The 16,452-nt window shown below is 34.9% G+C and overlaps 1 protein-coding gene across 1 annotated transcript in view; it reads left to right on the top strand.

Moving 5' to 3' along the window:
• Positions 1–16,452, top strand: part of LOC134799410 (hemicentin-1-like) — a 209,879-nt gene that overhangs the window by 157,420 nt on the left and 36,007 nt on the right. The window contains exons 3-5 of the mRNA XM_063771804.1: positions 5,593–5,720; positions 5,981–6,061; positions 10,952–11,062. Coding sequence (XP_063627874.1) covers positions 5,593–5,720; positions 5,981–6,061; positions 10,952–11,062 — 320 coding nt within the window. The remainder of the gene's footprint in view (positions 1–5,592; positions 5,721–5,980; positions 6,062–10,951; positions 11,063–16,452) is intronic.

The raw sequence follows: 16,452 nt of genomic DNA, 5'->3' as shown, positions 1-16,452 counted from the left end.
CTACGGAATTCGAAAAAATATTGTCGCTGAGCGACGAGAAAGTCTGGATAAGGAAAAAGTTACAAAATAAAACTACAACGTTGAATGATAATTATTTTATTCTTAGACTAACACAAGTATCCTGGACATAACGCATGTGAACAAACAAATTGCAAAATTTCCACACGCGTATCCAAGTTTGAATAATTGTCGCCGTGGCGCATAAGTATAGGTACATATTTCATTTTTCGATTAATAAGCAGGATATATTAATGTTCAAAGTACAAGAAAATTATTACACGGCAAATCACGCCAAATTTTTGATATCATTCTTCGTTTCCAAATTATCGAGCACCAAAATCAAAAATTCGGAAAAAATTGAATTTTATTTTCACCATTTCGACCATAACTTTTTTTGTTTTTGACTTTCTCGAATAATTATTTTTGCACCTTACAGCTCTCGTGATTATGCGTCTTTTGAGCCTATTTTTTAATATCATATCTTCACAACTATCCGAGATATAAGGGGATCGCACTTTTTCGTGAAATCGGACCGTATACTGGAGCGAACGAAAAGACATTTCCAATGTCAAAACTCATTGGTACGAGGCGGGGTTAGAACCCGCGACCTCCGGATTGAAAGTCGCACGCTCTTACCGCTAGTCCACCAGCACTTTTCTCGAGACCACTATCTGTATAAACTTATTTTTATTCTTAATATCTGGAAGACCGAACTTTGCTCGGAAAACATATAAAAACTCAAAAATGCACGTTTTCCCAGAGATAAGACCTAGCTAGATCGATTTATCGCCCCCGAAAACCCCCATATAGCAAATTTAATCGAAATCGTTAGAGACGTTTCCGAGATCCCCGAAATATATATATAAATATATAAATAAATAAACAAGAATATCTCGTTTAAAGGTATTAGATTAGATAGATAGATACCCTTCAATATAATACCATTCAATGTCCTTTTTATATCACCAAGCTTCAGTGTCCTTTTTTATATCAACAAGCTTGTACTCAGTCTTTAAAAATAAAAGAGTCGAACGGCTTACAAAGCAGAGTATCGAAATAAGCCCAGAAATAAACAAATCGCTGAACCGTAACGAGTCTAAACTGGGGATAATCCACTTAGACTTCGAAGTATTGTTTAATGAAGGTTGAGTCAATGTTAATATCCTTCTACGATTTACAAAGACTTTGTGCCTTCATCCCATCAAAGGAATCCCTTCATATGTTGGAACAAACCTTCCTGAAATATAATTATTGTTTTTATGGAAGGGTGTAGGTACTAATCTGTTTATAGATAAGTGGGGTCTCAGTTCAAGTAGGCACACGTGACTGGAGTTTCCAGGGTACGGTAAAGAAGGACGGCCTATTGGGGAGCGCACTGTTTCGATCAACAACTCTGAAAAAGTTATCTAATGTTCCTGAAATGCGCTCGAGTATTTAGCAAGAAGATAGGGTACGTGAGCCACCCAAGGGCGCACCAGAGACTGGATCAGCTACACTCTAATAACGCGAAATAAAAATTGCCTACTCCAGACCACACAGATGTTCAGGAGAGCATCATCCACATCATCATTTTTTCATGTTCATCATCTACTTAAAAACAATCAACACTGATGCCGACCTCTTCTGGAATGCCGGCCCGCACATCCTTTCTATCTGACAGTGGCTGCCAGTTCCAAATTTAAATAAATCTACTGCTAGTCACCGTCCGACTAAGAAGGCTGTAAAGGTGGCAATGGCAAACCTTCTCAGTACTGTATCTGAAAAGTGCAAACTTGACCCTATTAATAAACTTTCTATCCGTCTGTTGCGCGCTGTATACCTACAGTGAATTTTTGAGAATTTATGTACTCGTAGCTATTGTGTAGAAGTTTACATGATAACGAGTTTTATTTAGGCTTTGACGTATAGTACCTTTTCACATGAATAACCCGAACAAAGTAATTTTAGACTCCGTGCAGCCGCGGAAAATTTAAATCATCGACTGTACACTGTTTACTGAGGCAACGATTATCTGGAATTGCAATTATAAGTAGGTATCTCGAAGGCAATAACCGGCAGAGCAACGAACGCTTTGCGGGGATAATGCCGCCATAAAAAGCTTGCTTAAATTGTTAAATTTACCTGGAAACAGCAGGGGTGTACAATCAAATCATCTCTCTCAAAGCTTCTTGCTGTATAAATTAGGATGGAGGTCGGAAAATTGAGAAAAATGTTGCCTGTCCGGAAATTGAAAAACTTCGGTCGGGTCGTTCTTTTATTCTAGAATTTGACAGTTTTTTTTTCCGGAAAATGAATTTTAGGAACGGACCATGTGACAATTTACGGGCTTTTATTAAACCCGGCTAGGCGTTGATTCTATTAGTTACGCCGTAAAGAGGCTTTGTTGACGTGACTTTGCAATTTTAAGAAAACTCTCCCCTATTTTGGGGTGTATTATTTTTGGGAGATAATACAAAGTGGGGTGACGGCGCAACAATTTGTGGTTGGTCATTGGCTGATTATTTATAGTGTTATCTTTTGTGACGGATGATGTAGCCTTAGGCGGCACTTTGAAAAATTACGAGTAACGGCTTAGCTGTTTTAGAAAAATGTATTTTTTCTGTAGTATTAAGGATAATCTTTATAACAATTACTTTGAAATTAACCGATCTTCATTTTCCGACCTTCACTCACCGAAATTCACTCTATTTTACTATTTAACAATGGATTTCATACGATAAGCAATAATAAGTATTCTATGTAGCTTCACTTCACATATTTAGCAAGTGGTAGTAAAAACATACATAATAAAAAAAAAAGAAATCTATACTCCGGCAGGACTGCTAGTAGAAGGTACATTGCATACTTAACTTTTTATTTTAATCCAAATTTTTACTTCTTTAGGGAATCATTTTGTAATATGAATAAATAGTGTGCTACTCGTTAGTACTTATAATGATGTATATGCTGATTTATGTTACTAGTTATTTGTATGCCAAAAACATCTTGTTGATATTTTTCTAAATTTACAAAATAAACATTTATATCATTCGTGGAGGTAGGATAAATAACGTTAATTACACGTTATTTCATTGAAGTCATTTAATTTAAAACATATTATTTTTAAGGCAAATTATAAAATCTTTAAGCACATCTAACTGTATGGGGCATGTCACACTGCGTCCGATTCGGACGTCGCTCCGAAGTTTGAGCGCTCGCTGATGCAGTGTGCCATGCCCCTATATCCCGCGATAGCAAAATTAATCCATCTCGCACTAAAGACCTCGAGACAGGAATCTCAGATTGTGACTCACACCCGTGACACATGTTCAGTTCCTCTCCCTCACTCACCCATGACCTCTACCCATGTCCACGTCTACAGAAGGCTAAAGTAGGTAATTTTACTATCCTGTCACTTTCGCCTTTTACTAATGTTACAAACTTGGAATGGAATTGCGATAGTGACATAACGGGCTAGCTTGTTTTGTATAAAATATTAAAGGCGCTAAAGTTAGACGGTTAAAAGTCTGCAACGGTTTTGATAGCATACGCGGTGCAAGTGTTATTTATACGACGTAATTTCATAGAAGTTTGACGTTTAAAATAACACTTTTAGTGCGTGTGCTATCAACATCGTTATCGTTGCAGACTTATCTTGTTCTAACTCTAACAAATTTTAAGTATATTTACATAATGTATCAATTTTATTAAATTATATCTCATATTATGTTCTTAGAAATAAAGCACTAGCTAGCCTTAACTGGGTAAATATTTTCTCTGTATTACAATTCTTCGCAACGAAAACTATACCTGACATAGATAATTATATATTGTGTTACTTGAATGTTCATGTCAAATATTTCAGAATATCTTTTTAAAATTAGAGCTTACGCTTCGACTTCGCCTGTATGGCGGCGGTTAGGTTTGTCTGACTCTTATAGCTTGCAAAATTATATTTTTAGTCCACAACGTGATATATGTTGGGTTTACAGTCGTGCAGTCTAGACTGTAAAACCGACTGCAAGCTGTTAGGGTTTAAAACGTCACGCCGATGACAAACTGCAGTCGCTGTAACAAAGCTACAGATAAATAACATTCAATGAAATGGAACTAAAATGTGAATTTTAGGGGTAAGCGGCTCCTTGAGTAACAGGTAGCTTCGGCAGAAAGACTTAGACTAACTTATTCCTTATTTTATTTACTATTGCTTATATATACAAAAGCGCTGGTGGCCTAGCGGTAAGAGCATGCGACTTTCAATCCAGACGTCGCGGGTACCCCGGCTCGTACCAATGAGTTTTTCGGAACTTATGTACGAAATATCATTTGATATTTACCAGTCGCTTTTCGGTGATGGAAAACATTGTGAGGAAACAGGACTAATCCCAATAAGGTCTAGTTTACCCTCTGGGTTGGAAGGTCAGATAACAGTCGCTTCCGTAAAAACTATAGTGCCTCGGGATTAGTTGCCAAGCGGACCCCAGGCTCCCATGAGCCGTGGCAGAATGCCGGGATAACGCGAGGAAGATGATGATGATTATACCTATATACAGAAGGGCAATTACACCTTAAATTATACACAAAATATGTTCGAGTATAATTATCATAAATTTAGCAAAATACAACACGAATAATATAACAAATACACTCGCATAACCGCACGTGCTCTTCAGAAAATTATAGTTCCTAATACGAACAACTCGCATCTTTCGTTAGTTTTCAACATTATATATGAGAACACAAAAGATGTCTCAAATGCGTGAAACTTTCATCCCTTGACAATACAGTTGAGCTCACATATTGGAACGCTTTACTCTGACATTTTTAATGCTGACTCCATGGTCTTAAAATCTTAGTTTGCCACGTGCAAGCTTGGGACACAAAAGCCTTACTTACTTTTTCAAATTGAAGGTGTTTTATTGTGTTAGGATTTTCGAAAATGTTACTCCTTGGACTTGTCATTTGCTACAAATAAATAAAAATACAGGCACTGATTTTCTTAGTTCTAAGCAAACCCCGTTATGTATGTTGCAATTAATTGAAAATCAGGGTTGGCAAAAATATCGACCGTAAGAACCCTCACTTCGCCGTTGGTACCCAACTTCGCCCAAGTAAAATATTAAAATTAATTTTTTTACCAAGAAATTGAAATAAGCTGCATAAAAATAATTTGAAAGTAAATAATATAAAAATTCTAAAATATTTTTAGTCATTAGAGAGATACATTTCAATTCTTTATCTACATAGGTAAGACTGTGTTACTAGGTACTACATAGACAACTTTACTGTAGATAAACGTTTGAGTAGTTACACGCGTAAAGCAAGATCATTATTTTGCGATGTGTTTTCTCAAGAAAGATATAACGAGCCTTACTAAGGCGTAAGCAAAAAGGAAGTGATTGATTGATTCATCGAATTTGAGCGAAATTTCGATAACCCATTTCGAGAGCGTAGGCTTTTTTTCAAATCTGCTAACACAGACGCATTAACCATGTCGTCAGCCATCTTTGGCTTGACTGCAGCCTCATTTAAATTCAGAGCTTGTGCCTAAGAACTACATCTATGGATTTAATTTATTAATAGACTTTAGTCTAAATTCAATATTTTTTTCAGCTTCGACGTTCGCGGCCGCTCGTTCAACAAGGCCCTCCAATGGTCGGATCCGCACAGCTTCGGGCCGCGCGCGTATTTCGCCACAGTGGCGCGGCCGGCGGCGCTTACGCTCAGCTCCGTTCAGCTAGGTAAAACGTTGAACATTTGTATTCATATAAGGTAAACGTAATAGTGCTCGGCATGCTAATGCCCAATAGATGACACCTTGCTGTCACATCTATTGACAATGACTAAGTTTCAAGATGACATGTACTGGGACCGCGTCGAGCACCAGTACGTTTATCATATTTGTCTTTTCTTATTCTAAAAGTTAATAAGTAGAACAGATGTATAGTCTAACCTAAACGCCAAAAGGTAAAATTGTGTAAATTAATTTATGATTTTCTAGATGACGAGGGGACCTACCGCTGTCGCGTCGACTTCAAGAACTCCCCTACCAGAAATTTCCAGATACGACTCACTGTCATAGGTGAGTTTGATCTTAGAAAACACGCTCATAATCGTAACATATATGTAGATAGCGATATATCATAACAAAATGAAAACCTTACCTAAACTAATGCGACTGTTTTGTTTTTGTTTGTATTTTCATGTGTTTTATTCTTTTTTTTTTAATGAATCTTGCGAATACCATACAATACAATAGAAATACTCTTTACTGCACACCTCATTACAGAAAACAATACAAATAATACAGGAAGAAGAGGTTAAACAACTGGCGGTCTTATCGCATAAATGTCTTATATTATTTTTTATGTAATAAATTGTTATCTGACTCTTTGAAGTTAGGACATTGAAATTATGAAACACATATTTTAACACACTTATATCGACCGGGATATGAACCATGATTACCTTTTGTATTGTTTTCGAGCTCCCGATATTTCGACGCAGTTACATGCATCGATACAAGTGTAGTGAAACTAACCGTGAAACATTCAAAACCGACATATTTTAATGCTGAATCAGTAAAGCTTCCTTAATATTTTTGAAGTGAAAACTTCTTTAGCGGCGCTGTACACTTTTTGTGATGAGGAAAAAATGTTAAACTCGCGACAGGTCACGTGACCGTAAGATTCGTAAGACGGAAACGACACGTGACCTGATCGAAAAACTGTTACAATGTCATTGAGTTTTCACTTCTGCCGGCACTCCCAGAGTGCAACCCGTTGTTTTTTTTCAAACGAGTTAACCCCCTGACAATGGAATCGAAAACACCGAAGCTAGTATTACAAGCATATGCTCATAATTGGTGCTCAAGCTATACATTAATTGTCTTGCGCAGAAACTTTCTCGTGAGAGCTATCAGCTCACTTGTTCACCGTTGCTCTACTCCGTTTAGCAATCAAAGCTTGTATGTTAGGTGTACATACAGGGAAGTTTTCAAATTAATCAAAATAAAATCAATTTATGTTGGAAGTTGGTAGAATACTTTGGTGGACAAAGTTGAATTACGCTTGAAGTGTTCTGACACTAACTGCGCTGCAATTTTTAATACAGGATGTCCAGCGGCAGATTTCCTATTTCTGAATTATATTAAAAAAGAAAAACTAAGACAAATATGACGGCGTATTTATTTTTTTGAAAATCCATTTTCAAAATGGTGATCTTCGCTATGTACGCACTCAAACCTTTTCCGTATGTTCCGAAATTAAGTGAAAATCTTTAACAATTATTTATGCACAATGCACTGCTGGCCAGCGATCTATTGTTACTAACCAATCCACAACACTCACGAAATTAAAACACCCAAACATTTTGTGAACTTGTTGAAATGAAGCCTGCTACAAACTACTGCGTAGCCCTTTGTAGCGAAGCTGTGTCTCAAAATAGTTAACATTTTGATGATGGTGACGCCCTTCATCCTAAACCAATCCTAGGAAACATCCTACCTACTATTTGTAAATTTGATATGTATTCATGTCATAAAAATAGAAAAACATCCTCATCTCCTAGGTATCCTATAACTGTTCATATTCATTCCAGAGCTGTCCTCATCCAAATAAATAAAACATCAAATAAACCGCGAAACTTTTATCTTCATGAAAATTTTATGAGGCGACGACAGGGAATCAATTTAGTCATTACGAGTGAAATGCGGCTCTGGCTAATGACGGTTCGCAGACATTTTAATTATGAGCTGTCGAGGCGAGATCCGGGCGGAGATGGGAACAGTGCGCCAGATAGTGAGGCTTGACACTTGGGATACGCAGTATAAAGCTTACTTAATAAGTCGGTAGATGTCGCTGAATATGATACGGTGATTTCTAGATCCCGCTGACGATATTTTTATTAAATTCTTACTTAAGTTATTATAATTTTTAAACTTTTTTGTCTTCTGGTAATATTTAATAGGACTAGATTTGTCCTGCCTGTTTAGGTTATTAAAAATAACGGAGTAGCTTTCGATAGGTACCTATTAGGTAGGTAGGTCGCTATTATTTTAATTATTTATTACTATCAAAACTATGGAGCTGATTTTTAGGAATGAACTTTCAATGGTTTCGTCTTGTAGCCCCTGATATGGAGGGTAGAGGTAAGGAGAATACTCTTTTATGGGAGAATATTTGCAAAAGTATCCAGCTGTCAGATATAAATAATAGTTCCAAATCTCTCCAGAGTAGCGCTAGAGTAGCTGATAACGTAAGCGTTATTGACGGAGTGAAGTGCGCTGTCAATGATTTTTTTTTGTATCAAATATTCTAGATAGGTATTGTGGCGCCACCTATTATGGTTTTTTGACGGGCACTTTTTGATATATGGAGATTGTATTCCTTACCACTACCTTCCATAGCCCCTGGTGTTATAGTTAATATTTAACCAGCCTCCACCAAAATGTTATAAGCAGCAGATTAATCAATAGTCCAATTACTTTTAAATATTTCTCAACTTTTTAGTCCAATTTAGTAGTTTCTCTACTGTGTTTTTCGTTGCTCTGTGTCATTTAACTCCATTTGCTGATAAAAAGACGCCAACCACGATGACAGATAAAATCTGCAGGAGGCAGGTTAAATGGAAAAGAAAATTAGCTTTCAAAAGATCAAAATGTTCGTTCGTTATCAGGGACTACCTAATAAAAATTATGACAAACAATGTACTCGTAGATTGTATTCTTATCAGCTATGAAATAAGTTTTTTTATTTGTAATCAGAAAATAATACGTCTTATATACTGACGGAAACAATAATAAATCAAAGTATAAAGGTTGGTCCAAAAATACGTTGGCATAGAATTTTTAGGTATGTTTTTCTTACTTACAATTCTTACCATCATTTAACTAAACAAAACGTATTTCGACGGTTATATCGAAGTTTTGACTTATTGCAATAAACATGCTCTACGGAGTAATAATTAACGTATTGGGATTATTTAGTTTTTGGTTGATTATGATGCGGTATTATTGATTTGTTTTAAATTTATTATCAACGCCGTGGCACATATTTTTTTTCCTTATTACTTTTCCTTTAAGCCTTTGTTTTGAGTTTTGACTTATTTTGTAAATTTAATAAATGCACTGTTAGAGCTAGTATTTACTATAATAGTTAGCTAGAATGCTCTAACAGTGAAAAGTTAGTGTTCCAAATATATAGCTATCTACCTCCAACATTTTGTAAGAATAACGATAGTAGCCGATTTACAAGTACCAAAAAAAAATCCCAAATTCTCGAAATAATCCCATAAATGCTTCGTGAATCAAATCTTGTACGGAGCACTACATTCCGTGCTCAACGATTTGATCGATTAGCATAGACATTTTTGTTGTCAAAATTGACTATTTGTTGCTGACTGTTTTTTTTTAAATCTATAAATGTTAATCGTCGGTAATTAAAAAGTTAGGAAAGAGACGATTTTTGCGTAGCACCATCATGGGACCATTTAGCTGCTGTCAGGTCCCGATTAAACAATCCATGTGTTAATGTGAATATATAAATATTAAGTCAAAAATACAGTTAACATTGTTATTATTTTTCAGTACACACAACGATAATTAAACATCCTTGCAAAAATAACTACCCACTTATAAATAGACTGAAAACAAAATATTTATACAACGAAATTAAATTGTTAATAGTGAAAATGTAGCTCAGAATGTAAATTAATATAGCACGTTTAAAACCAAGAGACTATTAAGCTTTCATTACACTATTTATTGTAATCTACTATGTAGTTATAATTATGTAAAATAAACTTAATTTAAAATAATTGTGATGTACGCTTTCTTATTAATTGTAATATTATACAGTGTGTAAATTCAGTACGGGCGAATATTATACTTTGGTTAGCATAGGACCTTAGAAGTATATTGAGATATATTTTTTTTGGAAATACAATGAAAATATTCAGATTCAGATTCAGATGTTTTATTGGTAAAAGGCAATCATTTTACAAGTCAATAAATATATGTACAATATCCAACTGTTATTTTACATTTCAGGTATTTGCTGATTAATTATTATTACATATTGATATTAATATTATCTGAATATTATATATTTACATTAATTTTTGCATTTAATTGTCTCATTTCAAACATTGTCAGAGATAATCATATTAAATTATCTTTAATATTAACCATACAAAATAATTCGGCCCACAATGCACCTAAAGCAACACACAAGTTACGATATAAGTACAAGCTTTTTAAATAACTGTCAACGCTTATTGGCAGTTACTATAAATAGCTCGTATCTGGTAATGTCATGTCATGTTATGTTATGTCTCGTAATGTTTGCAGTACAGTCACCTGCAATAATATCTTACACAACGAAGACCGCAAAAATATCTGACACGATCTATTTGTAGGTCCATAAGAGCGTGTCACATATTTTTGCGGCCTTGGAAGAGTAACATATTATTGCAGGCGACTGTACTGCGGCTCGGTAAATTTTCAATAATTAGCTACGGGGTAATAATTTCGTGTAACTTCCTAATTCATGATTACAGGGGTAAATTCTGGGTCTGGTTTGATTTATCGCCCGTATCGGATTTACACCCTTTATACGACCGGTCTGGCCTAGTGGGTAGTGACCCTGCCTATGAAGCCGATGGTCCCGGGTTCGAATCCTGGTAAGGGCATTTATTTGTATGATGATACAGATATTTGTTCCTGATTCATGGTTGTTTTCTATGTATTTAAGTATTTATATATTATATATATCGTTGTCTGAGTACCCACAACACAAGCTTTCTTGAGCTTACCGTGGGGCTTAGTCAATTTGTGTACAAATTTAATGTCCTTAATATTTATTTATTTATTATTATTTATTTATTATTTATTTATACAGTAGGTATATACTACAGTTAACCAATACATATTTTCTATTTATTTAATAAATACTAACTACAAAAATTGTTCCAGTGCCTCCGCATCAGATGCTGTTATACGACAAATCGGGGGCAGACGTCTCAGGGGTCGTAGGACCTTTAGAAGAGGGCTCAGCCTTAGTGCTGGTCTGCGAAGTCAGGGGTGGTAAGTAAATCTACATTTTCATTATAATCTTTTAATAGGATCTTGTAGCATGCAAATGTATAAAAAGTAGATAGTTAATGTTCTACAAATAGTCTAATGAATCTTCGTAACTGTGTATAACCCGTTTTTGAACGTTGTCAATGTTGGAGTTCATTGAAAATTTGGGTTGATGAAACTACGTAACCGATATTGGCTTTAAGTACCGAACTTCGGCCTATCTAGAATTAAATCATAATTTTATTATAAATTGTATCATGGGTGGTTAATAATTCAAGATTTAGTACGGAATACGTTTTGTCTAATTTTCATTAAAAAAAATAAAGCGAAGTTAGGGACGGGTAGTGAAGTTGGATAATTCTAGAATGTTTATTTTTAACTTAAAAATAAACTATTTTTACAGTTCTAACATTTTCGAAAATTAAATATGTATTTCTTGGTTAAATTATTATATGTTTATTTTACTCGGGCGAAGTTGAGCAACATCGGCGAAGTTAGGGTTCCATACGATAGATAGTCCGGTCAGCACAAAAACTCTCCTTGTCCAAGCTCTTGTTCTGCCTGTCCTTGATTATGTTGATGTTTGTAACACTAATCTCACTCAAGATTCTTTAAATAAATTTGACCGGCTACTTAATAGCTGCATTCGGTTCGTGTTTGGACTTCGTAAGTATGACCATATCTCTGCTTTTCGTAGAAAACTTAATTGGCTCCCTATACGAGATCGTAGGTCCCTTCGTATTCTGTGTACTCTCTACTCAATCTTGTTTGATCCGTCCGCCCCAGAGTATCTCCGCTCGAAATTTAAATTTGTTACCCCACGTCCAGGCACAGATCTCCGCTCTTCCCGTAGCCTTAAGCTCATTGTCCCCCAACATCGAACGGGTTTCATGACCAATTCTTTCACTGTCCAGGCAGCTTAGCACGGTCGCGTTTTTATCCCTTGTCACCATGCCTGTCACGTTCTAACAAGTATGTAAGTGCGAAAGGGACGCGCATAGTGATAGTCGATAAAAATGGAACCGTGCTGAGCCCGCAGGCTATCAGGCTTTGGAACGGTCTCCCACTCTCTATCAGACAAGCGCAGACCAAATTCACATTCAAGCGCATGCTGCGCAAACATTTCCTTGACAAACTTTCTTCTTCGTCAACTTAATTATTCACACAAGGTATATAATTATGTATATTATGTATGTAAGTCTATTTGTATTAAGTATATGTGTAAGTTTATCAACATAGTTTATATTCATATAGAGTCTTGTTTACAAATTCATTTACTTTAAAGACACTGCACCTACTTAATCTTTCTGGTTTGACCCATTGGTTGACTGGTAGAGAATGCCTTAAGGCATTAAGTCCGCCATTTGTACCTTCATGTATTGTGCAATAAAGATTAAAATAAATAAATAAATAAATAGTTTTACCAACCCTTATAAATGCAACATTAATAACGGTGTTAAGGAAACTGGATAATCAAACATTGCACTGTGATATTGTTTATTCAGGTGTGTAATGTTTAATATAATTATAAAAAAAACTATCATACATTTCTTATAACGCCATTTGATATATTATTGTTTACCGGTGACCGGTTGAGATAAAATTTAATAACGAAATCTAATTACCTTTTACACATGATAATGCAGTAACAGAATGACTAAATAGGTAAACCTAGTTAGTTAGCTGGTTAATGGTATTAATGGTTATTCTAATCTAAATGTTTTTAATTAAAGTCTGTCTGTTACGTATACAACGGTTTGTAAGAAATCGCACTCGCACAGCTATAAATTAAGTAAGAATTAACTTACTTTACAATGGTGGAGGGTAGAATAAGTTTTCTGCCAACAAACTGCTATGCAGTTTGGCAGATAAGTAACAATAATTAATGTAACTTCTCTTTTCTTAATAAATAAATTGAAAAAAAAAAAATTATATGTTATAATGTAATTTTTATTATACGTTTCCTTTATTATATTGTGATTTCATCTAAACTGTCATTGATATAATGCCTAGTGTAATATAATTTACAAATAGTATATAGACATGTTTTATAATGACATTTATTATATTATATTTTTGTATAACGTAATACTTCATACAATTTTATCAAGTATAAATACATATATTGTATAAATTTTTTTGTCATATTTAATTTACTGACAACGTAAAGTTTTACATACTTTTTATAACTAGTACGCAGCCCTACTGCTTTTGCTAGCTATTTTATTCTAGGGAGGTCGCAGTTCTAACCTAACTTAACCAATTTTTTCACGGTTTTCGTTCTACGGGGGCCGCAGTTCAAACCTAACCTAAACCACTTTTTTGCCAGAGTATTTTATTCTACGGAGGGTCAAAGTTCTAACCTAACCTAACCCTCCTTTTGTTAGGTGGTATTCGTTTGTGCGGAGTCACAATTCCAACCTAACCTAACCCATTTATGTAATGCAACTATTATGCCACATAAATAATTATGTGTAGTCACTTGTTATAACAAATAATATGCTTTAGAGTATGTAATAATTATGACAATGTATATTTTAGACGAAGTGTAAAGATACCTTATGACCATTATACCAAAAATAACATTATGTGTACCGTTAATTAGGTATTACGGTAGTATACCATTTATTACGTTATTCAAAATAACGATATATCAAACTATAATATATGAAAAATAATTATAACAAATGTAATGCGCCCTGTTTATTTAATGTCACGTGACCTAGAAAACTCTCTTATCACACCTCTACGTTTCCACCCAGTTTCCTCCTAGGCCTAACAATATCTGCTTTAACTTTTTAATACTGTTTTTTTTTATCCACACATTTTAATACGCCGATATTTTCCAGTTCAAACATACAATTTAATTCAAAAGAAAAACTCTGCCAGAATTTTTCGTCTATAAATCTAATTCAAATACTATACATTTTTATCTAAAACATTCAAAACTGTAAAAAAGAATTTTGTACAGCGTGATTGTGTTAAATTTAGGCCAGCGCTTGAAATTTTGCAATATCCTATTCGCGCGCTAAAAATATATGACGATAGTTTTTTGCCAAACTAGGTACAAATTGATAGAATTGGGCCGGATTGCCCTGACGCACGATATTGTAAATTCTATTCCTTGAATCTAGTGGTGTACCGATATAGTATTTTATTAAAATAAGTTCGAGGAATATTTTCAATGTATGTTGAACACCAAATTACAGAAATGTCATTGAAAATTACTGACTGTGGAATATCTTTACAAATAATTAAATATTTTTCGATATGAAAGTCAAACTCAAAATCACCCAGTATGTGCGCCGCTCTATCATGAGAATTGTAAGCAAAGATGAAAAGATACAATAGCAATATTTAAATATAAATTTATGACTCAATCTAAAATATCTTCTTCAATCATCTGAGTAGGTACGCCTTATTCTAGTAGGTAGTCTATCAGAGTGTAGCCAATTCTAAGATTGGCATCAAGTTTACCCAATGGTTATGGGTTTTGGAGTAATCTGTAATTAATGAAATATTTTCCAATATGTGAATCAAACTAAAAATCCCCGCTATTCCATCATCAGAATTGTTTAACTCAGGCAAATATAAAATATATTCATACTAAGCAATATTTAAAGATATAGTTAAGACCTACGGCCCGATTCTAACTTTAAAATACGTCAATTAATAGATCTAGAAACGATATGGATTAGATATGTCACTGTCAAATGTGACGCTTCTTCAAACAAATACGTCACTTTTGACACTGACACATCGAATCCATATCGTTTCTAGATCTATTAATTGACGTATCTTAAAGTTCGAATCCGGCAGTTATTCCTAAATATCTCCTTCTAACATTTTATTATGCCTCATTTTGATAGTGTAGTACTGCAGAGTACACAGGAAATTATAAGATTGACATCAAGTTTATCCAATCGTTAATATGTCGAGTAATCTATACCATTAATTAAATATTTCCCGATATGAGAATCAAACTCCAAATCCCCCAGTGTCCGCGCCGCTGCATCATCACAATTGGTGAGCACACAGGCAATGATAATCCGGACGGAGGACTGGCGGCCCGCCAACCGGCCATACTGCGGAACTTTTCAATGAACCCATTCGAATGGAATATCTCTTCCAATGTTGCCATAAAGGAAATCAAGCAGTAGAAAAATTTAACCGAATTGTTCATTATTCCGGTTATTTTACGCTTTTTCGGTAGAAGTAGTTTTGGAACAAAAGGGGTTGTTCGATGAAATGCTTAGATTAATTCATAGAACTAGCTTTAAGTAGGTATTACCTATTGTATAATATATAATAATGTAAGCATATTACGCATCTCTGACAGTGTATGATCGATACAAATAAAGCATATGTTGAGTAATGCTGCTTGACTTTTTAAATAAATAAGTGTGGTTTGCCTGCATCGGCCAAATACTAAACGATGTGATTGCCTATCGACACATCGGCGTCTCTTTGGGTCGTGGCCAAGTCTCCGCCATTGCACTAGTTAGACCACTTGCCCATATAAATCGTTTAAAACGTATTATCTTATAAAATTTAGTAAAATTAGTAAGAAATAGTTCAGTTTAGTTTTTGTTTGGGTGAATATTATACGAAACGAAAGAAAATATGTAAGTCTTTTCTGATTGAAAGTATATTTACTCACATTTATAGACCTATCGTGAATTTATTTTATTACCTTTATTTACCGACGTTTCGACACAGGTTTCACTGGTCGTGGTCGCGGCTAACTGGTGTCCCAGCCATGGTGTAATAATATACTCCGCCTGGTACTCTCTTCCCGTTCTGTTCGTGGTCACGTGACTGACACAAGCCTACGTCATCATGCGACAGCAGTATATGATAATATGCGATAGCGCTATATAAAGTGGCAATGTTATTGTGACGTAGGCTTGTGTCACTCTGGGAAGAGAAGACCATGTTTTATTAGACTATGGTCCCAGCAAAATGTCAAAACAGAGATTTGTGCAACTACCCGACGAAAAGTGTATGAAAAAGTATGGGGCTGTCATCACATTTCCATCCATGGTATAATAATATACTCCGCCTGGTACTCCATTCCGAGATTCGCGTATGACCTAACTGACACGCGCCTACGTCATCATGCTGTTTACAGGTTCTCAAACTTTGAAATGTGGGAGAATTTTAACCAATGGTGAAAATTATTTTAACGGCATTAATTTTAAGTTATTCATGTAGAAACATAGTAAAATAAAACAAATCTAATGTATTAAATTAAACTTTATTTATCTATACAAGACAAACGTTTAAAAAACGAATTCACAGTTACACATTAATTACCAAGCTTACGACGTGAAAAGTTTGGAAAACACTGCGACTGCTGACACTGAGCGAGAAGGAAATAACAATTAACACGC

This window comes from Cydia splendana, chromosome 18 (assembly GCF_910591565.1).
Source record: "Cydia splendana chromosome 18, ilCydSple1.2, whole genome shotgun sequence".
Classification (NCBI taxonomy): Eukaryota; Metazoa; Arthropoda; class Insecta; order Lepidoptera; family Tortricidae; genus Cydia; species Cydia splendana.
This window is presented reverse-complemented; position numbering and strand designations above follow the sequence as displayed.